Below are 24,283 nucleotides of genomic sequence, written 5' to 3'. Positions count from 1 at the left end.
ACACTAGGAGGTTATGTACCACTTTAATTGTTTATATTATTCAAATGGTACAGCTTTTGTGTGTGGACATGTTTTTGTGATTTGTTGAATCGGGGTCTGTGTACACAACAGGATTATTCAGAGATATTAATGTGGCCTAGAATTTATATATAACACATCTTATTGTCATGGAGCCAAACCTACCTGACGTTCAAATTCTGTGTGAGAGGTTGTTTGTTTCTCTTTATGATCTTCTACAGTTCTGTTATTCAATAGTATTTAATTAAATGACAGTACGAGTAGGTACAAACCAATAGCAGAGAGTACCCCAATATTTCCTCACTTTTAGTACAAGAGTATGACTATGAAGCAATGAGTTCCTCAACAATAAGAATATAGCTTTCCATTAAGTCACTGAAATCAGTGAAGTTCTCCATAGCTGTAGGTATCCACCCATATGATAATCTTTATAGTATCAGGACCTTATAACTTGATCTGAAGTGACAAGTCTCAAGAGCTTTTCTCAGTGCTCTTCCTCTCCAGAGACTTTTCCCACTGTGTATTACATTAACTGTTTTAGAATGTTTAATATTTTAAAATTAAACATTTTATTGTAAATAACTAGAGAAAAATACTTTCATTTACTTTGCCTAAACTATATAATTTAAAATATTTTATTTGATTTCTCTTGTGGGTGTCTTCTCCAATGCCAGAGAAATGCCTGCTGAAGTTGTAGCAGTGTTTAAAATCACAGAAGTAAACTTATTTAAAAACAAATTCAAGACATGGTAGTTTGACCACAATTCAGCTATCTCAATGTAATCTTATAAAGGTGTATGGTGAACATTTATTTTAATTCTGCATTAAGAAAAATCTGTTGTAAAATATTCCTAATTTAAGAAAAAGCAAAACTTCAATTGTTAATGTAGCATGAACAACACAAGTGTCTTTCAAACTGCTCTGGTATCTCAACATTGCAAACAAATACTGATTGAGTAGTAAATTCAGTTTTCTTCTCATATTTTGGATTTCTGAGGTAACTCAACTAATGCCTTTTTATTGCCTCTTGTTTTAGTGCTCATGATCTCACAAAATGGGATCTGTTTAGTAACTGCTACAGATTACTGAGGACTGGAATTGAACATGGAGCTATGCCAGAACAGGTACAATTAGCAATATATCCTTTAAATCATTTTTAGGGGAGTTAAGCTTTACGAGTTCTAGGAAAATAATCTTACGGAAGCAGAGTAAGTTGATGCTTTAGTCTTTCATTTCCTGATACTACAGTTTAAACCATGCTTTTTGGTCACACAGTGAAGTTAATTGTAATGAAATTCTTGAGATTTTCAGTGAAAGGTTAGGTTAGGTTCTGTTCACTCTGCAGCTGACTCACTGTATGACTTTAACCAAGCCAATCTTTCTTTGCCTCAATTTCCTGCTCTATAAGATGAAAATAAATTTATGTACTCTGCTAAGGAATATGCTGCATATGTGCTGGTAAGATTAGAATTATGATTACACTGTAATGTCAGCCCGATAGCTATTTAAGTATTTGGAACAATCACTGGGCCGAGAGCAAAAAATGACTTTGTAGTCCAGTGGTGAGGGCACCCACGTGGGAGACTCAGGATCCAGTACCCCTGTGCCAGTCACTCATTATTTATGCCCAATAGTTCAACTTAAACAGGAGAGGGGCAAGAAGCACCATTTCAGAGTATTCATAGCTCACTGGTTAGAGTACTCTTCTGAGGGGTGGGAGACCCCTGATCAGATCCTTTTCTCACTGTAATGGAGAGGGAAATTGAACCTGGATCTTCTACGTCCTAGGCTATGGCTCTAATGTCTGGGCTAAAAGTTATATGGTTAGCACCTCCTCCTTCAGTAGTTCTTGCTAAAATGCTGTAAGGTGTCTAACTCTTAAGATTTCAGAGGGGTAGTCGTGTTACTCTGTAACTGAAAAAGCTTTACAAAACAATGAATGGTTCTGCAGCACCTTAGAGACTAACAAAAAATGTAGATGGTATGAGCTTCTGTGGGCACAGTGGATTCCTGGCTTCAGAATTGCAAGCAAAGAAAGTTGCCTACTTGCAGCCCAGACTAAGAAGCCTGTTTCTGTGAGAGAGAGATAGGATTTAGCATGCACTCCTTTAGTCAGCATCTCCCACAGGCTGTCATGGCTGGCTCCTCACCTAGGTTTCTGGTTTTTATGAATTGCATTTTAAGACACCTGTTTTTCCCCATTCATCATGTAAGATCTTAGGTTCCTAAGTCAAGCTTTGGCCATCAGTGATTTTTCCAGGCACCGTGATGCTGAACATTACAATGCCCAATTCCTTTTGAGCATTCGGCCCTGTGTCTCAGAGCTGAGGCACCATGCTCAGGTCTCTCTGAAGCTCACAATGAGAAGCTTCAGAAGGACTCAGCCAGCAGAACAGCCTGATTCATAGTGAAACCATGCTGCCAAGGGGAATAGCTTTGCAGAGAAATACCTATCCTTATGACTGTCAACTGTCCTTCGGTTGTGTGACAAATTGCTCATGCTTGTTGGCCAGTGGAAAGAATCCACTGAAAAGTGAATTTTACAGAGCTTTCCTCATGAGCCCTTAACAGCTGTATTTTTGCAAAGGGGATAATTTGGCCCTTATTTCTATCCTCTTGTAAAACTTCAGTGTGAAGCACTTAGAATTGCCAGAGACATAATATATGACACAAAATTTGCAACACAAAGAAAACATTAAATGGTCTTCAAGTATAGCCTCTCTTCCCATAGACACCTCTGTGTTCTTTTCTATTGATTGTGGGCTGATCTGGACTAGAGATGTAACCAACTAGTTGACTATCCGATAAGCAAAAGCTGGGGCCCCTGCTGAGGCTCTTATACCTTTCAAAGGCCGAATGCATGCTAGTCCTTATCGACTAATCAAATAGTCGATCAGTTCAACTATTCAATTAGTTAATCAATATTTAACATCCCTAATCTGGACAAGAGTTTGAGAGGAAGTCGTAGTTGTCCTTTACAGGTGATACCTCTCACTGATATCTCTGTTTGTAGCGCTAATATTATCCTTGCCAGCTCCATGAGATGTGTGTTCTCTGGTTTGTAACTAGGATAGATGGTCACATGCATCATGTTACCAGGCTGTTGTACTGACAGTTTAAGAATGCAGTGTATAACATATGCTTTTACATGGCGCTGTCCACATGCTTGGTCATACTTTTGTCATGTTCAGACATCTTTCTTTGCTCTGCTCTGACAAAGACTCCTGCTACAGTGTTCGTTACCATCCCCGACATGGTTTTTTTCTACCAGAAGAGGTAAACTGTCTCAAAGAGACCAAGGAGTAAAATAATACCTTTGAAAATGAGAAGTGACACATAAGAGTTATTATCACATTTCCAAAATTCTTTCTAAAACTTTAACTAAATTTTAGACTTCTACTTGATGTCTTCCAGGTTATTGGGATTCTTTGTGTTCCCTCTATTACAGATAGTTGTTCAGGCGCTACAGTGTTCCCATTACTCTATTCTCTGGCAGCTGGTGAAAATCACAGAAGGCTCCCCCTCCAAAGTAAGTAAAAATTTATGTGTATATAGCTGTTACTGAAGAAGTTAACCTTGCTTAGGTCATTGGGTTCATTGGGCCTCATTCACCATTCCCTAACATTATGTGCAGTCATTTTTACACCAGTACAAAGTGGGTGAAAATAATTACCATTGTGATTTACCAGCATTTAATACTCACTTTGACTAGGTAGGAGACAGGGCAATGGACTATCTGCCTTGACTCTGTACTGGAAGTTGATACCGGTTGATTTTTTCATTTCTAAAAGTGTCTAATAATACTTCTCTGAATGAGACATATGCCTGTGCCAGAGATTGTGTTGGTGATACTGCTTATCTAATTAGAATGGATTGCAATTTAGGAAATAATGTTGTTTTGTAGCATCACAGATGTTTGACAATCGACAAGGTATTTAATTTTAAATGAATAACTGTATTTTTAATGTTGCCAAAGGCAAGTGTAAATTTGCTGGTAGTGGATGTTACTCATGAATCATTACATCTGTATTATTAAAGCAGAAAGGTCTCTTTATATTATTATTGTTTTTATGTATTTTAAATCAGTGGTGCAAAACTAAACTTAATTATCATAAAACTGTGGGCAGCATCAAACTTTTTGCACATACAAAGTCCTTGTCTTCCTGAGCACCTTATCCCTATACACACACTCTGCAGTTCCTTTAAAACCCCTTAGGTTTCTGACTTGCATCGCTGTGTTTCTTTATGTAATCGATACAGACTTACCATGTGAAATGAAACTCTTCCAGCCTGATTCAAGGAAGCATCTCTGTTCAGGACAGGGCTTAAGGATGTGTTTAAGTATGTCTGGAATTGGGGCCAAAATGTGAAGCAATGTCTGTCATGTCAGTGGAACTGTGCTATAAAACTGGCACACAAACACGTTCTTGTATATGTATCCTCATCCAAACTTATTCACTAACTCTTTTAATAGTAGGTTAGTCCATATTTCATGTATGCATCTAGATTGACCTAAATTAGAAAAATACCATTCCTATAGCTTTTATGTATTTGTAATTGCATGGCAAGAACTGTGAAAGATCATTTGCAATATAAATTAATTATACATCTGGAAGTAACTAATTTACCTTTTCTAGTTTTATTAGTTTCTCAATTTTCTGTTCTAACTCCTGGACTTTTCCCTTCCTATATGTAGGCCTTTATCATGTGCTCTGTTGTTTTAATGTAATTGGATAGAATTTTGAGTGACGTGCTAATGAGTAATGAGTGGTCCTGTGGCACTTTAGAAACTAACAAAAATATATAGATTCATGAGCTTTCATGGATTAAAAAACACTTCATCAGATGAGTTTGGAGTGAAAATAACAGAAACCAAGATATATATAACAGCAAAAGAAGTACCAGTCAATTGTAGGACCCATGTTAATGATGCTAATTAAGTGACTGGCTGTGTCCTATTCCTAGTTTTTTTATGTGAAAGTGTGGGTGTTAAATGCCGGGTAAATTGGCTATGGGTTTGAATAAAGACATTAACTAGTTAACAGTGTCAAATTTGTAGGTGAATTCCAGTTCTGCAGTCTCTCTCTCTGTAATTGGGTGTCGAAATTCCTTTGCATGGAATTTTAAATCCATGACTGTGTCCAGATAGGTTAAAATGTTCTCCTACATGTTTATGTGTTACCATTTCTGATGTCTGATTTGTGTCCATTTATCCTTTGTCGTAGAGACTGTCCGGATTGGACAGTATACTTGGCAGCAGGCATTGCTGACACTTGATGGCATATATCACATTAGAGGATGTGCAGTTGTATGAGCTCCCATGTTGTGGCTTATGTAGTTAGGCCCTGCGATGGTGTCACTTGTATAGATATGTGGACAGAGTTCGCACCGGGTTTTGTTGCAGGGGTAGGTTCCTGGGTGGGTATTTCTAAGGTGTGATGTGTGACTGCTGGAAAGGATTTACAGGCAGTCCCCGGGTTACGTACAAGATAGGGACTGTAGGTTTGTTCTTAAGTTGAATTTGTATGTAAGTCGGAACTGGTACATATTGTAGGGGAAACTCTAGCCAAACATTTCTCCAGAGCTCAGTTTTATTCTCCCACACCTCACTTCCCTCAGTCCTTTATTCTCAAGCTGAGGTGTCTGCAGAGAAAAGCCGCTCCGCGTCAACCTGGTCTGCTGGGGGGGGGCGCTAGCTTCGCGTCTCTCTGGTCTGCTGGGGGGAAGCAGCTAGTGCGGGGTTGCCTCACCCCGTTTGTAAGTAGGGATCCGATGTAAGTCGGATCAATGTAACCTGGGGACTGCCTGTACTTCAGGTTGGGAGTGTTGTCTGTAGGTGAGGGTTGGCCTGTCTCCCAAGGCCTGTGAGAGTGAGAGATCATTTTCCAGGATAGGTTGTAAATTGCCATTGATGCGCTGGAGGGCTGTGGTGGATTTAAGCTGAGGGGCTGTGGTGTTCTGTTATTTTCCTTGCTGGGTCTGTTTTAAAGTAGTTGACTTCTGGGTACTTGTCTGGCTCTGTCAATCTGTTTCCTCACTTTCCCAGGTGGGTATTTAAGTTTTAAGAATGCCTGATAAAGAGCTTGTAAGTTTTTGTCTTTGTGGGATTGGAGCAAATACGGTTGTATCTTAGGACTTGGCTGTAGATGGTGGATTGTGTGATGTGTCCTGGATGGAAGCTAGAGGCGGGTAGGTAAAGAGTAGTGGTCAGTAAGTTACCAGTATAGCGTAGTGTTTGTGACCTTCATTTATTTGTGCTGTAGTATCAAGGAAGTGGATCTTTTATGGGAAGTGGTCCAGGCTGAGATTGATAGTGGAGTTGAAATCCCTGTGGAGTTCTTGAAGGGTATCCTTTGTGTGGTCCATATGATGATATAATCAATGTAGTATAAGCAAAAGAAGGGTGATAGAGGCATGAGAGCTGAGGAAATGTTGTTCAAGTGTGGAGCCATGCAGGTATTCATAGCAGTGTCACTGACTTGAAGATTTAAATTGTCCCCAAATTGGAAATAGTTGTGGGTGAAGACAAAATCACAGAGCTCAGCCACCAGGTGTGCTGTGGCATCATCTAAGATAGTGTTTCTGACAGCTTGAAGTTCATTCTTGTGTGGAATGCTGGTATAGAGCACTTCTACATCCATGGTTGCCAGGATAGTGTTTTCAGGAAGATTACTGGTGCTTTGTAGTTTTCTCAGGAGGTCAGTGGTGTCTCAAACATAGCTAGGAGTGCTGGTAACGTAGGGTCTGAGGAAAGAGTCAATATATCCGGATAATCATGCTGTAAGGGTGCCAGTGCCTGAGATGATGGGATATCATCCTGGGCTCCGCAAGATAGAGCAGAGATCCGGACAGAATCCCAAATTCAGTAGGGTACTGTAGGAAACCCGGCTGCATTACCTGTTGAACAAGTGAGCATGGCAACTCGCAGGGCTCCTGCAATAGGGAGAAGGCAGGAAGGGGGCTGCAATAGCAGAATCACAGGGCAGGAAGAACCAGAATTGGACTCAGTGTTCCAGCAGTGGTTACACTAGTGCTAAATAGCCAATAAAATAGCCTCTCTTGTCCTACTTGAGATTCCTCCTACTGTTGTGTCCCAGGATTTCATTAGTTCTTTTGGCCACAACATCACACTGGGGGCTCCTGTTCAACTAATTATCCTATACAATCCCGAAGTCTTTTTCAGAGTCACTGCTTCCAAGGATAGAGCACTGCATCCTGTAAGTATGGCCTATATTATGTGTTCTAGATTTACATTTAGCTGTATTAAAACACACATTGTTTACTTGTGCCCAATTGACCAAATGTGTGACCTATTCTCTTCATTATTTACCACTCTCCCAGTTTTTGTGTCATCTGCAGTCTTTATCAGATGGTGATTTTGTTTGAGACCAGGTTATTGATAAAAATGTTAAATGGTATAGGGCCAGGAACCGATCCCTACAAGACTCCACTGGAAACAGAGCTGCTCAATGACAGTTCATCATTAACAGTTATATTTTGAGACCTATCAGACCAGCATTTCTCTAACTGGGATTTACAGACTCTGGGGGAGTCTCCGAGGGTACTCTAGGAGATCCACAGGCCACACTGGGAAACTCCTTTCTTTCCCTCTGTCTACTCCTCCCACTCCCTGGTTTGTAGGAAGCCCTGGGAGGGAGGGGGAGTAGCAATTTGATTCTGTGCCTCTCCCGGAAACAGGCAGCAATATTTCAGCGGCCCTGGGGAGGGAAGGGGGTCTACACAAGCTGCCCCCAGCCCAAGTGCTGATTCCACAGCACCCGTTGCCTGGGAACAGAGGCCAGTGGGTGCTTTGGGGTCAGTGCCTTAGTGCAGGGGTAGCACAAAGATACCCCCTGCCCTTCCCCCGCTTTGGAGCTGCTGCCAGATGAATTTGCCGGTCAGGAGCTGCCCAAGGTACATACTGCCCCTCACCCTTCTCATATCTCAACCCTCTCCTCTAGCCCAGAGTCTGCACCCAGCTCCCCTCACAGAGCTTGAACCCCAACTTCATGCCTAGCTGGTGAAAGTGTGTGAGGCGGGAGAGAGCAAGCCATGGAGAGTAAAGAGATGGACTGAGTGGGGGCAACGCCTCAGAGAAGGGGAGGGACAAGGATGTGTCATTAGGGACAGGGGTGGCGCAAGGGCTGAGTGGAAGGTCAAAATGGGGATCCTCAAATTGCTGAAATTTGAGAACAACCGAAGTAGATCATTTTTAATCCATTAGTTTGTGTAGCAAGCCTGAGATTTGGTATGCTGATGGAGCATAAATCCTGTCTGCCGTACGCCTGCCTTTCCTTCATTTGGGGAGCCATTTGATGTATGTTCTTTTTGCCGTGGATTGGAATGACCACAGATCAATGTGTGTTAGGGATTATTCACTTCTGATGGGTAATCCAATTCCACCTTGTCAAGCATCAATCGGGTCATAGTAATGCATGAATTCATCACCTTCCGGGTTTGATTGTTGCAACCCCATTTAATGGGAGTAGTGCCAAATTGATGAAGCTGACAAAACTTAGACTCCTGCGTTTTGTATCAGTTCATCTGTTGAGTAATACAGATGGCTATGAACATATTGCCTCAGTGCTCTACCCTTTACATTGGCTCTCCAAGACTTACAGAGCCAAATTCAATGTCTGTGTCTTGGTAAGCAGAAACATCCACCAGATTGTCCCAGATCTGAGAGATCATCTCTTCTTCCTTGATCATGACTTGCAATGACAGCTACATTCCACCAGAATTATGACCAACCGAAGAGACGACTTTCTTGAGAGCGGGACTCAAATTTTGTAACTCACTTTCAGAGAGAGAAAAATAGTCACTAGCCCCACAGCTTTCAAAACTAATTGCAAAACCTATTTACTTCTGTTACCACAGTATATCTCCATGTAATCTTCACACATAGGTGGAGGAGAGAAAAAGATGAGACAGAAAATATATTCCAGTTTTCAAGCTGCTCTCACTCGAAGGGAAAGCGAGAAGAGAAAATGTTTGGTAGTTTGTTGTTTTTATGTAATTGGGAGGTGCTCAGTCACTGCAGTGAAGAGGATCATATCATAGATTTTCCCTGCTTGCGTTTTGACCACTGTCCCTCACCAGATTCTGCACACATTAACAGAACATTATGCTATTCCTTGTGTGCTGCAGTCCTCTCCTTTTTGCTAATTCGGTTCTCGGTGTGTCCTTTAAGAAAGGCAGATGCCAGTTGCTTTATAAAGCAGTGGTTCTCAGCCTTTCCAGACAGCTGTACCTTTCAGGAGCCCCTGATTTATCTCACGTACCCCCAAGTTTCATCTCACTTGAAAACCACTTGCTTACAAAATCAGACATAAAAATACAAAAGTGTTACAGTACATTGTTACTGAAAAATAGCTTTTTTTGGTCTCGTTTTTACCATATAATTATAAAATAAATCAATTGGAATATAAATATTGTACTTACATTTCAGTGTACTGTATCCAGAGCAGTATAAACAAGTCATTGTCTGTATGAAATTTTAGTTTGTACTGACTTTATTATTGCTGTTTATGTAGCCTACACTAAAGTCAGATGAATATCTAGATTAGTTGATGTACCCCCTGGAATTCCCCTACATACTCTGATTTATATATACCCCTGGCTGAGAACTAGAGCCCTGCAAATCTGTGCATATAGACTTTATATCCCTGGATATTCACATTGGCAGAGGTGGATGCAGCTATCTGTGGCTCATTTTTGCAGAAATGTATGAGAAACTTTGTCTCTAGAACCTTGCAAATTTGAGGATATCCAAGGGTATCTGCAGCGCATTTTTGCAGATATGGGTGCAGATACGTGTACAAATTTTGTATTTGTGCAGGGCTTTATTGAGAATGGGGCTCACTCGTGGCCTTTCCTCAAGAAGTCATCTTTTCTCATTGGGACTCTAGCAGATCATTAGCCTGAATCAAAACTTTCATTTTTGGTTACAAAGATGAAAAAGGTTATGATCAGACAACCCTGAATAGCTTGACTTTGTCAGGAAGCATTTCTGTCTGGGTACTGCACAGAGACTATTTATTGTGCTGCTCGTTGATCTTTACGTAGTGTTGGGTCAAGATTTTGTGCCCAGCCTAATATTAGATGTATCAGCTGCCTTCCATATTCTGAAGCAAAATGCAGGACAATGTAGCACTTTAAAGACTAACAAGATGGTTTATTAGATGATGAGCTTTCGTGGGCCAGACCCACTTCCTCAGATCAAATAGTGGAAGAAAGTAGTCACAACCATATATACCAAAGGATACAATTAAAAAAAAAGACCTTTTACATCTGCACTTGAAAGGGAATCCTCTGAACTGTCATTCATGTTAAAATTCGACACTTGCCAACAAGGACTTAACAAGAATTTGAACTATCTCACCCATTACCAAGACAGTTTCCCCAATTATCACCTGTAATACCATTAACTCACAAACATCCCACTCTCCCTACCTTTAATATCATCAATTCACAGACACTTACCTTCCTTCCTCCCCCTCCCCCCCCGCATCCCCCTTCTGTTCTGCAATGTGATTTGTCCTTTTCATATTTGTTCATTTTTTTAATTGTATCCTTTTTTTTAATTGTATCCTTTGGTATATATGGTTGTGACTACTTTCTTCCACTATTTGATCTGAGGAAGTGGGTCTGGCCCACGAAAGCTCATCATCTAATAAACCATCTTGTTAGTCTTTAAAGTGCTACATTGTCCTGCATTTTGCTTCAACTACCCCAGACTAACACGGCTACATTTCTATCACTATTCCATATTCTGGATATTTAACCTGCCTGTGTTGCCTGTTCCTGGGTTGCTTTGTGATTTTCTCACAGGAAGATTGTAGAGAGAGTAGTGTGGACAATTTCTCTTCTGAGCTGAGAGCCCACATGCGAACTACCACAGAGTTCTTTGTTGTCACCCACCTTATTCAGTGGTTGTGCGAGGTCATTAAGAAAGCCATTGAATAAATATGCTGAATATGTTGATAACACACAGTTGCTGTCCATCTTGCCCAGACAGAGTGTCCTCCTGGTGATTGTGTCAGAATCGATGAGAGCATCTCAAGATGAAGCTCAAAGTATTTCATTTGCATTTATGATGCATTCTCAATTGTTTATAGAAACTAATTTCTGAGGTGATTTTTTTTTAACAGTGCTAAGCCCGTGTCTGTATTCTATTAGGGCACATGTACAAATAGTTATCAGCATATCCTTCAGATTAGCTTGCCATATTATAACACTCTATTCTCAGAGGGATAGCCATGCTAGTCTGTATCTGCAAAAACAACGAGGAATCCCGTGGCACCTTAGAGACTACCATATTTATTAGGGCATAAGGTTTTGTGGAAAAACCCACTTCATCAGATGCATTGGAGTGGAAATTGTGTATATCTATATAATACACACACATTAATATAACAAAAGAAAGGAGTTGCTTATCAAGTGTAGGACCAGTGTTAATCGGGCCTGTTCAGTCAGGGTTAACGTGTCTCAGTGCAGTTGAAGCAGAGGTATGAATAACGAGAGGGAAAATTTCCTTTGTAGTGAGAGAACCAATCTAACCAATAAATTAATCCTATTGACTACACACATTAATCAGAGGCAGCAAGATGTGGGGGAGGTGGGAACCGGTGCCCATAGGGAGCTGGCTTTTAAGCCGGCTCCCCATGAACACCGGATCCTGTGTAGTGGTCTGTCCCTACCCCACCCAAAGCTGCTGCTTCTGATAGAAAGGCAGCAATGCAGAGGATGATGGAGCAGGCGGGGGAGCTGGCTTAAAAACTGGCTCCCCACGAACACTGGTTCTGTGAAGCCCCCTCACTCTGCCCATCTCCCACGCTGCTGCCTCTATCAGAAGTAGCAGCCTGCAGGTTTGGGGGAGTTGCCACAGAGCAGCCTCTGGCTGTGTCCAGACTCCATGCCTCCGTCGACGGAGGCATGTAGATTAGCCAGATCGGAAGAGGGAAATGAAGCCGCGATTAAAATAATCGCGGCTTCATTTAAATTTAAATGGCTGCCCCGATCTGCCGATCAGCTGTTTGTCGGCAGATCGGGAGAGTCTGGACGCGATGCCCCGACAAAGAAGCCTTTCTTCATCGACACAGGTAAACCTGGTTTCACGAGGCTTACCTGTGTCGATGAAGAAAGGCTTCTTTGTCGGGGCATCGCGTCCAGACTCCCCCGATCTGCCGACAAACAGCTGATCGGCAGATCGGGGCAGCCATTTAAATTTAAATGAAGCCGCGATTATTTTAATCGCGGCTTCATTTCCCTCTTCTGATCTGGCTAATCTACATGCCTCCGTCGAAGGAGGCATGTAGTCTAGACACACCCTCTGTCTGTAGTGGGCCCAGGCTTGCTGCAGATAGCATCCCACAGAGCAGTGTCTGGCACAGCCTCTGTCCGCGGTGAGCTTGGACCCCCACCTCCGTGGACAGGGACTACTGCTGTGGAGCAGCCTCTGTCCATGAGGAGCTTGGGCCCTGGTGGACAAAGGCTGCTACCATCCCATGTCAGAAGCAGCAGCGCAGAGTGACGAGGCTATCTGGGGGTGACTGTCAAATCTGGTAACCACAAATTTTTCATGAGGTTATAGTTATTCAGCTAATCAATATCTAACATCCATACTCTGCTGCCACGCACTAAAGGTTTTCTAATGCACACTGACCTACTGCTTTTTTTTGTTTTGCCACAGATTGCATAGATTGATATCCAAAGATTTCCTTTGCTTTTTTCATTTTTGAAATTTTCATGTTTCTTTTTGCTACTTTGTAACTTTTCAAAACTTCTCTAACTTTGAAAAAGTTAGAGTTTTCTTTTTGCTGCTCTGTAACTTTCCACAGTTGAGGAAAATGTTATAGAGTGTGGGTAGGAGGGGGGAACAAATTCCTAAACATTATTTATTCTGTTGCATTTTGTGTCCAAAAAAAAAAGTAAAAGGGATAAATCTTTTTTCCTTTTTCTTTTTCCTTTCAAAAAATCAGGAAAAATAGAAAAATGTTAATTATAATCTTCAGTCTCTGTATTGAACTCATAAATATTTTATGGAAGCTAGGGCTAGAATAAAGTCATGTCATATTTTAAGAGAGTAAACAGTAACCTGTAACAGTGACCTGACTATCAAATGGTTGGCTAGTCTAATATTAATCATAGGCAGAGTCATGGAATGGCTGATACGGTTCTCTACCAATAAACAGTTGAAGGTCAAAAATAAAATTAATACCATAAATATGATTTAATAGAAACAGACAGGCTTGATAATGCTCTTAACAAGATTGTATATTTAGCTGTTAAAGATAACTATACTGGCATAATGTATTCTGGCTTCTGTAAGAGTATATAAATTTACTGGTCTGTATTCAAGGGACAAAGAAAACCTCCTTAACACTTAGATGTCAAAAGTAACTGTAAATGGAGAGCCATCATTATCCAATGAAGTTGTTTCTAATGAAATCCCACAGGGATGTTATCAGCCCACTACTATTTAACATTTTTATCAATAACCTGGAAGAAAATAAATAATTTAAAGACTGCAGATGATACAAAGATTGGTGGTGAATAATGAGGTCAGGTCATTGATACCGAGTAATGTGGATCTCTGAAGAAAGGGTTGGACAACAGGCATTTTAATACATCTAAATACAACAACATACATCTGAGAACAAGATTGTAGGTCACACAGGATCGGGGACTCCATCCCAAAAGCAGGGACTCTGACAGTGTTTTAGGGGCCATTGTTGCTGGTCAGTTGAACATGAGCTCTCAATGTGATGCTATAGCTAAAAGTGCTACCCCAACACTTTGCTATGTTAACAGAGGAATGCTGAGTAGGAGCAAAGAGGTGATATTACTTCAGTATTTGCAATTCGTGATGCTATTATTTGAATGCTATGTCCAAATCTGGTATCCGCACTTGACAGTCTGTTGGTGCAACAGGAACAATAATAGGAGGAGAACCCCATCTCAACAGAATAACCAGGGGAACAACTCCTCCAAAGTCCCTCCAGGCCCAAAATAGGCCTTTGGAAGGTGCACCCGAGGGCAGAGCGCCAGACCTAGCAGATCCTTCCCGTTTGTTTTCAGCCAGACTATCCCACTTATTCCATGTGTGGGCCAATATTACCTCGGACTATTAGGTCCTCCACATGGTTGGGGTGGGATATTCCCTGCTGTTTCCATCCCCACTGCCTTCCCATCTCCCTTTCCCATCCCTCTTCAGGGACCCCTCTCCATGAGCATTTCCTGTAATAGGAGGTCTGATGGCTCATCGAAGTAGGAGCGATTCAAGAGGTCCCACTGGAGTAAAGGGTAAGGGTTACTACTCCCGTTATTTTCTTATACCAAAGGCAAAAGACAGTCTAAGACCAGTCCTAGACCTATGGAACCTCACCCATTATATGTGAAAAATGAAGTTCAGGATAGTCTTGCTGGCCACCATAATTCCCTGTCTGGATCCTGGAGACTGGTTTGCTGCTTCCGATATGAACAATGTATATTTCTACATTTCGATAATTCTGTGTGTCAGATGTTACCTCAGATTCACAGTAGCAAATGAGCACTATCAGTTCGCAGTGCTCCCATTTGGCCTGTGCACTGCCCCACGAGTATTTACCAAATGTATGGTGGTGGCAGTAGCCTACCTGTGCAAGAGAGGGGCCCAGATATTTACCTGTTCTCTTAACAGATGTCCTTTGAGATGTGTTGGTCAAGTCCATTGCAATATCCACCCTCCTTCCCCACTGTCAGAGTAGCCGGCAATAAAGAACCAAGGGAGGGGGTGGTCGGCAGTGGTATATATGCACTAATATAGCAGTGCCACTCTCGGGGTCTCCACAGCTGACCCTATAGGAGCTCTAGGAGAAAAAGTTTCCAACACAGCACGCATACACCTGATTGGAATGGATGTGAACAGCACATTTTGAAGATCACCAGTTATGAGAACAGCTAACTGTCTTTTTTTTCCCCCTGTGCTCTATAGCATCTAGTAGCCACTGTCTCCCTCTGCCAGTACTGGTACAGTACAGGGGGAATCAGTTACTTGTGATTCTTCTGTGCAAGAATTGGACAAGGAGCATATCAACAACCACTGGCTTCTTCCACTTCGTTGCCAGATTTCAGAGTCTGCCTTGTCTCCATCAGACAACTTCAGAGAATACCAGGATTTGTTAAAAAGAGTAGCTGCAGTTGTATATCTAGCCAGAGGAGGTGCAAGAAAAATCACACAGATTAATGGCTTTCGGGTCTCCTTACTCTGTCAGAGAGCTGACAAGTTTTTTGCCTGAAACAAGGGGAACCTGCCATCCAGGGAATGGAGTGGCAAGGGAGGACACAGACCCACTCGCTCCTCTGCATCCCAGCCCAGGGCCCTAGTAGTGGCAACTCTGGCTGCCGCAGAGTCAGTTGGGATCCTGGCCACAACGCGCTGACCAGTTCACTTCCATCTCCTCAGCTGGACATGGGTCAACTACCCCTGGGCTACTTCCCAGTTCCCCCCGTGGACATACTTGGCTTGATCCCCCTCCTTCAGGTCTGCAGGGAACGAAGACTCTGGTAGGGTTTCAATTGGCTCAGGGTCTGGGTCGATCAGTGGTCCTGTCGGTCCTGGCCAGCCTTCTGGGTCTACCCGTGGTCCTGGCCAGTCTTCTGAGCCTGCCAGTGGTCCTGGCTGTCCTGGACAGTCTTTGGGGCCTGCCAGCAGTCCTGGTGGCCGAGGCCAGTTCTCCTGTCCTTGGTGGTGTGGCCGAGCCTCCGGTCAGGAACTTGGGCAAGGCATCTTCCCCCATGGCTAGGGCCAAACTGAGCTCCTAGTTCTTTCCTTTATACTTCAAGCCCCACCTCTCTGTTTCCTGGAGTAGGGGTTGGGTTGCTCTGGCCCTGCTCACCAAAGTATCTTAGGGAGTGCTTCCCTTTCCAGATCAGAGGGAGACCAAACTCCTTCGCTACAAGATGATAACAGATGGATCAAAGTGAGTGAATATGCTAAATAAAAGAAAATACACCATCTAACCTTAATACTATAAGAAAATTGCTACATGCAATTTCTTACCCTAACAATAGTTCAAATAATCTTTTTTCAAAAGCTAGGAGGCTCATATCTTGGCCCTGATCCTTCCCCCTCTTCAGTCTTAGATGTTACTAGTAGTCATCTGCTGGTAAACAGGGAGTGTCCTGGGGTCTGGCAACTGCACCTTTTGTTTGGCTTCCTAACTATAAATAGATTTTGCCCCAGGTGGGAATCCTTTATGTTCAGTTTCAACCCTTTCGCACTCCCATGGAATAGTACCACATCCAAAGTGGTTTCTAGCATCAGATGATCTAGCCAGATGTCAAGTCTTACAGGAAAATCAAGACTATTCACAGATCATTATCCTGGGTACCGGATAATTAAGTTCCCTGAGTACTACAAATGGCCTTCATTAGCACATCTAGATATATAAACAGATTTATACTTCAGATTTATAACTTCACATACAAGAATGATACATATGCGCACATAGAATATACACATTCGGAGTATTACACTTTTTTCAGTGACAGATTATCTGCCTCATTTTGCATAAAGCATATTTGAGTCAGGTGTATTCATATTCAAAAGCATATTTCCGTAAAGACTATGGGGATACATCACAATCTGGATCAGACTAAATTATTCAGGCCAGCTTTGCAGCTATTCAGTGCAGTTTCAGAGAGGCCATTCAATGTCTCCTTAAAGAATCTTTCTGGATTACAAGCTCGATAGAAGATTTGTCTATGCTCTCATTTTGTGGGTACAAAACTCCATAAAAAGGGGTGGCTCATTCAAGTACATCACAGGCAGTTTGTGAAAGCTTTCTGGACCAGATGCTCATCATTTACATTTGTAAGGTGGCAACCTGGTCTTTGATCTACTTTTACTTCCCATTATGCCATCGCTCTTTTGTCTATGGAGATGGCAGATGTGGACAGGTGGTCTTATAATCCCTGTTAAAGTAGATGCCAAACCTGCCTCTAGCTCAAACTGTGTGTCAGTCACCTACAATGTGGAATGGACATGGGCAGTCACTTGAGGAATTAAAAACAGTTACCTGACATTCCCTAAATATTATTTTTGGGGAGTGTTACACATGTCCATTCTACCCCCTGACTCTCCCACTGGAGACTCTCCAGGAGAAAGGAACAGAGTTAGGGACAATGGTCCCTTTTAACTGCATGCGCATGTGGAAGGCAGCTGGGGGTGCTCATGTTGCCCTCATGGGTGCTACTGAGCAAAAATCCTTTGACAACTGTGCGTGAGGCACAGTGGAATGGACTTAGGAAACACAGATCCCAAAGAACAGAAGTTATGGAAAGGTGAGTAACATTTTTTCTCAACACCCACATGTACAATTCCATTAGTTGTCCCCCAGAACCACCAGTTATCCATGGATTTCCCAATATACTATTTATTGCCAGTGAATCCTTGTTTCTCCAGTCCAACAAACCTCCATGCCTCTAGTCTCCAAGTAATTAATTCCTGTTCCTTGGCCAGTACATTAGCAGTTATTTCTACAAAACAGTCTTACCTTTCTAGCTCCCCTCTCTGCAGATGATAGGATATTGTGATCATGTTGAGTTGATGCATGTTTCTTGGTGTTTAACAGATTTTTCTTGTTGAATTATCTTGGAACCGAGTTCTGGATAAATACTGTGCAGGTTTATTTTGTTGTCTTAAACTATTTGTGAACTTTTAAAATTTAAATTTAAAATTCCAGCAGTTGTAACTGGTATTTAGATTTAAAAATACCCTGGGTGTGATGATAGTATATTGTTGTTGTTCTTACTTTTTTTCAGAATGATACCTAGATCTTTTTTTAGAGGCTAATTATGCTAGGTGTGATGCAGATAGTGCCTCTCTAGAGAGCTCCTTATTTTCTTTTTATTTCCTCTCTCTTTCTGCTTGGAGAGCTGTAGCCTTGAGTGTTCATGAAATTATTTGTCACTTCTGTTTTGTGTTAATCTCTTATTAATAGATTGGGAATCGGGGTGTAATAGATTATTAATAATAGGGGGAAAATACTAACGAATCCCCCATAGTGGCATTTAACTTCAAAAGCAGGACCCACATAAACACTAGAAAGCTAGTTTAAATGAATTTTAAAAGGAACAATCAAAAGAGTGAAATCCCTGACATGGAAACTATGTCAAAACACCATAATGGAGGTTCAAATTAAATGTATATTGCAAATGAAAAAAAAAAAAAAAACAGTAAGAGGACCAGAAAAAATCCACTGTCTGTAAACAAGATAGAGGCAAAAAGGCATCCAATTTTTAAAGAAAGTCAAATACCAGTGAGGAATGTAGAAATGAGCATAAATTCTGACAAGTCAAGTTTAAACATTTATTTAGGAAGCCAAAAAGGAATTTGAAGGGCAATTACCAAAAGACCAAAAACTCAGGCAAAAGATTTTGAAGTACATCACAAGCATGAAGTCTGACAAACAATAGGATTCCTGAATAGTCAAGGTTGTAAATTAGTACTCAGAGGAGGTATGGCCGTTCTGGAGAAGCTAAATTAATTCTTTCCATTGATATTCGCTGCCAAGCAGGGGTGGGCAATAATTTTTTGCTTGGGGGCCACTTTGGAAATTTTTTAAGTGGCCCCAGGCTGCACAGAAAGGGGTGGGGCATCAAGCAGAAGGTGCGGGGTCACAATACTTCTGGGTTTCCCACCCCCAGACAATGATTGGTCTGGGGGTGAGAGAGTGCTTCCCTCCCACCCCCAGGTTCACTCTAGGTGCCCATGCCTCTGGTGTGGGAGACTTCCACACTCCCCTACCTCTAGGCCAATTGGGGTCTGGGAGCAGGGGAGCACATGAAGCCTCCTCCGCTTTGCCCCTGCCCTTGCCTTGTGAGCAGCACGCGGTGCTTAAAAGCACCATGTGCTCTTGGCAGGAGGGGAGGAGTGATCCCCTGCCCCCAAAGTATTCATTTTATGTGACATGTCTGAAGAACTATCCCAAACTGAGGTTTCTATAGAGGAGCTTTTGGAAGCAATTGATGAACTGTAAAAAGTCACAAGGACCAGATAGTATTTACCCCAAAGTTCTGAAAGAACTAAGATAGGAAATTGTAGAAGTATTCACTGGGTTATATAATTTATTGGTTAAATCAGTCTCTGTACTAGATTACTGAAAGATATCTAATGTAGCCCCGTTTAAAAACAAAAAAGGCTTCTGAGGCTCTCTTGGCAATTACAGACTGGTATGCCTAACTTCAGTATCAAGCAAATTGGTTGAAACTATACTAAAGAACAGAATTTTAGACACATAGACGAGCACACTAAGTTGGGAAAGAGATGACGTAACTTTTATAAATGGAAATCATGCCTCATCAACCTAGATATAATTCATTGAGGGTACAATAAGCACGGGGTACCAGTGATCCAGATGATTGAATGAATTGGACTTTCAGAAACTCTTTGACAAGGTCCCACACCACAAGCTCTTAAGCCAAGTAAACTGACATAGGATAAGAGAGACGGTCCTTTTATGAATCAGTGACTAGTAAAAAGATAGGAAACAAAGAGTCGGAATAAATGGTCAGTTTTCACATTGAAGAGAGGTACATAAGGTTCCTGAGGAATCTATACTAGAATCAGTGCTATTCACATATTTATAAATGAACTGGAAAACAGGTGGGAGGTGAAGAGTGAGGTAGCAAAGTTTGCAGACAATTCAAAACATTATTCAAGATAGTGAAATCTAAAGTGGACTACAAAAAGTTACTAAGGGATCTCTCAAATTGTGTTAATGGACAAGAATATGAGTGATGACATTTGATACTAATAAGTGCAAAGTATGTTTCCCACTGGAAAACATATCCCTTCCTTCCAGCATTATCTGCCTCTCCCCAGCTTAGTGTCATCCACAAACTTGCTAACAGTGCAATCATCCCCTCACCCAGGTTATTAATAAGATACAGGCAGTCCCCGAATTACAAATGAGTTACATTCCAAGCACTTGGTCGTAACTCAATGTGTTTGTAAGTCGGATTACATTCAATGACGTACGGCCACGCTGCTCGTAGGTGTGGATTTCGTTCATAACTCGGGTTCCAGATGTATAGGTGGTTGCTCATAAATACGAACAATCGTAAATTGATGCATTCGTAACTCGGGGACTGTCTGTATTGAACAAAACCATCCCCAGAAAAGACCCTTGGGGAACTTTGCTTTATACCTACTGCCAACCAGACATCAAGCCTTTGATCACTACCTGTTGAGCCCAAAGATCTAAACAGCTTTCTGTACACTTGCAGTCAATTTATCCAATTCATACTTTTTTAATTTGCTGGCAAGAATACTATGGGAGACCATATCAAAAGCTTTGCTAAAGTCAAGGTATATCATGTCCACTGTCTTCCCTATATCCACAGAGTCAGTTACCTCATCATAGAAAGCAGTCAGGTTGGTCAGGCGTGACTTATCATTGGTGAATCCATGTTGACTATTCCTGATCACTTTCCTCTTTTGCAAGTCCTTCAAAATGGATTCTTTGAGGATCCTCTCCCATGATTTTTCCAGAGATTGAGGTGAGGCTGAGCAGTCGGTAGTTCCCCGGATTCTCCTTCCCTTTTTTTAAAGATAGGCACCACATACACCTTTTTCCAATCATCTGGGACCTCCACCAGTCGACACAAGTTTTAAAAGATAATGGCCAATAGCTAGCTCTGCACTCATATCAGCCACATGCACCTTTAGATGCATTCGATCCAGCCCCATGGATTTGTGCATGTCCAGCTTTTCTATATAGTCCTTATCCTGTTTTTCACTACCGAGTGCTTCACCTCTTCCCCGTACTGTGCTGCCCACTACAGCGGTCTGGGAGCTGACCTTGTATATGAAGATTGAGGCAAAAAAAGCATTGAGTACTTCAGCTTTTTCCACATCATCTGTCACTAGGCTACCTTTCAGGGTCCCACACCTTCTCTGACCACACTCTTATTGTTAACATGCCTGTAGAAACCTCTCTTGTTACCTTCCATATCCTTTGCTTACTGCAATTCCCATTACACTTTGGCCTTCCTGATTATTCCCCCGCATGCTCAAGCAGTATATTTATATTCTTCCCTAGTCATCTGTCCAAGTTTCCACTTTTTAGAAGCTTCCTTTTTGTATTAAAGCTCACCAGTGATTCCACAACTGGAATGCTGTATCCAGTTCTAGTAACTCCCTCTAAAAAACTTACATGAAAATTGAAAAAATATAGAGAAAGGCAACAAAAATTATTAGAAGTATGGAACAGCTTCCATATGAGGAGACATGAAAAAGACAGGGACTGAAATGACTGAGGGGGGGCATTATAAAGGGCTATAAAATTATGACTGAGGTGGAGAAAGCAAAAAGAAGGTATTTTTACTCCTTTACCTTACATGAGGACCCAGGAATCATCCATTGAAATTAATAGGTAGCAGATTTAAAACAAATGTAAGGAAGTGCTTTTTCATGCAAGCACAGTCAATCTGTGGAACTTGCCAGGGATTTTGTGAAGCCAAAACAATAACTGTTCAAAAAAGAAATAAGTTTGTGGAGGATAGTTCCATCAGTAGCTATTAGCCAAGGTGGTGAGGGACACATCCCCATGCTCTGTGTGTCCCTAAACCTTTCATTGCCAGAAATTGGGACTTGATGACAGAGGATGGATTACTAATTGCCCTATTCCATTTATGCCCTTTGAAGTTTCTGGTACCAGCAACTGTCATAAAAGGGGTTACTGGACTTAGATGGACCATTGGTCTGACCCAGTATGTCTGTTTTCGTGATCTTGTGTTCTTATGGTCTTTATTTAAAGAATATTATTTCTTTTCAATGTTTTTTCCCAGGAGGACTTGTTGGTATTGAGGAAAACTGTGAAATCCTTTCTGGCTGTCTGCCAGCAGTGCCTATCAAATGTCAACACTCCAGTCAAAGAACAGGTAAAAGAAATGCAAGCACGTATTCTTTAGAAAATACTGGTGGATTATTTAAACATAGCAAAAGTAAAAAAGAGGTTTTTATTAGCTCAGTCTTGTGATAAAACAAATTTCTGCACTATTCCTTTTAATAAACCAACTTGTTCAGAGAAATGTATTCAGGATACGTTTACCCTACGAAGTTTCATCGCTGAAACAAATGTTGACATGCAGAAGTCACCAAAAGAAAAGTTGACAAGTTGACACTTGCTCCCTCTGTCAACACCAGATCGTGTGTAATGTTTTAGCTCTCTTGTCGACATGAGAATGAACTTTGGATATGTAACCCACAGTGCCGTGTGGCACCCTCTGTTGTTCAGTGTTGTGGGAATAGGGAACAAAGTATGGTGCATCTTGGGATTGTGTAAAACATCCCGTCAAGCACTGCTTTGTTTCCCAGACCTCTCAAGTGCTTCCGGCTTCCTTTTGCGCCATTTTTTTCTGCGCACTCCAGCATCTGCTGTGAGAAAGCACAAAGCCCTCATTTCTCTCCTATGCTCTGTTAGGTGTTGCGAGGATACCACACATCTTTTGCGCAAAAGTATCCTTGCCAGTGTAGATGCTCTCTTGCGCAAGAAAGCTCCGCTGGACATTTTAGCCATCGGGCTTTCTTGCACAAGAAATCAACTTGGCTGTCTACACTGGCCCTCTAGCACAAGAATACTTGTGCAAGAGGGCTTATCCCTGAGCGGGAGCGTCCGAGTCTTTGCACAAGAACCACTGATTTTGTACAGTACAAAGTCAACGTTCTTGGGCAAATACTCTCAGCCAGTGTAGACAGGCAGCAAGATTTTGCGCAAAAGCGGCTGCTTTTGTGCAAAATCTTGCCAGTCTAGACGCACCCTACAAGTACTGTAAGCATGGTGAGTGTAAGGGAATGGAGGTGAGGGGATGATGGGTGTGCACCAGGCTTTGCACAGCTCACAGAAACAGCCAGCCTCACCTCTTCACGCCCCAAGCCACAGCCACTTACTCTGCATCTCATCTCCTGCTCCCTATGGAGCAGCTGCTGTGACTGGCTATGCACCTGAAGAGTGGAGAACAGTTCCTGGCTGCCTGCCCCACCAGGCAACCCTGCTGGGAGCACCACACTTCACCCTCCAGGTTAGGTCTTCATTTTGCTGACTCCATGTCCTCTGAAGTATCCACACAGCTCTTGGTGGTAGAGGTGGCGTCACAGCTGAGGACAGTGTCCATCTCCTTATAAACTGTCAAGTCTTGGATGCAGCACTGGAGCAATGGTTTTCCTCCCACACATTATGGTATGCCTGCCTCACCTCCTTTATCTTTGCTCTGCAATGCAGTGTGTCCTGCTCATAGTCCTTTTCACACTAGTTTTGCGAAATCTGTCCATATATGTCCTAATTCCTCTGGGTCACTCGGAACTGGGACTGCACAGACTCTTCTTGCCACACTCCAAGCAGGTGTAAAAGCTCCACAGTGGTCCAAGGTGCAGAGTGTTTATAGCAATAGCCAGTCCTAATCACCTGGGCATACTCCCTGAGACCACACTGAGCCAGCCAGCGGGAAATGTAATTTAAAGTTCCTGGCGCTTGCAAGGGGAGGGCAGATAGCTGTGTACCTGGCTGCAGGCTGCTTCTACCTTTCCCATTTGTTTGATCAAATTGTTTTCCCTTCTTATCTAGGATTGCTTTTTACTCATTTTAAATCAAGAAAGCCGCCTTTTGTGATTGTCAAATTGTGAGCTTTTAGATGCATCTGATAAAATATTCTTAAACAGCCCCAAATTATAATTCAGGTTGTTTTGTCTAAGTTTCTCCTCTCAATCAGTTGTAATCATGATTGTTTTAAACACTGGAAACTTGGGCCAGTTAAAGTTCTGCTTTTTAGATGCTCCATGGGCATTTCACAAGAGGTAGCATCTATCCTCCACCATGTCCCCCAGATTGAATGTGCTTATGATAATTCATTTTGTCTTTCTACCAGCTATGAAGAGCTGGTAAAAGAAGTGTTCATCCTGATGTCTAGTCTGATTTGGTATCTAAGATGGATGTTCAGCTGATTTTGTGCTTTATCTGTGCTTCAGAGCTGTGAATTACTCAAAAGCAGCTAATAGTATTTTTGATGCACAGTAATATTGCCTTCCCTCCTGCATGCTCTGTCCTTCCCTACAAGATGTATCCGGTGATTTTAACATTCCAGTCATGACTCATCCCTCTTTTTAGCGCCTCACACCTTCATCCTTTCCATTAATAATATCTTGAATATGAGTTACGTGTTTGTATATCGTCATTTTGCTTCCCCCTTAATACTCTACTCTTATTTGTTGCTTGTTGAATGT

General features: G+C 42.0%; 1 protein-coding gene across 2 annotated transcripts in view; it reads left to right on the top strand.

Annotated features, from left to right (window-relative positions):
• Positions 1 to 24,283, top strand: part of STAG1 (STAG1 cohesin complex component) — a 301,849-nt gene that overhangs the window by 237,002 nt on the left and 40,564 nt on the right. For both annotated transcript variants that reach the window (XM_075937371.1, XM_075937372.1), the window contains exons 22-24: positions 1,055 to 1,142; positions 3,467 to 3,547; positions 21,853 to 21,945. In XM_075937371.1, the coding sequence (XP_075793486.1) occupies positions 1,055 to 1,142; positions 3,467 to 3,547; positions 21,853 to 21,945 (262 nt within the window). The remainder of the gene's footprint in view (positions 1 to 1,054; positions 1,143 to 3,466; positions 3,548 to 21,852; positions 21,946 to 24,283) is intronic.

The sequence above is a fragment of the Pelodiscus sinensis genome, chromosome 10, assembly GCF_049634645.1.
Source record: "Pelodiscus sinensis isolate JC-2024 chromosome 10, ASM4963464v1, whole genome shotgun sequence".
Lineage (NCBI taxonomy): Eukaryota > Metazoa > Chordata > Testudines > Trionychidae > Pelodiscus > Pelodiscus sinensis.
This window is presented reverse-complemented; position numbering and strand designations above follow the sequence as displayed.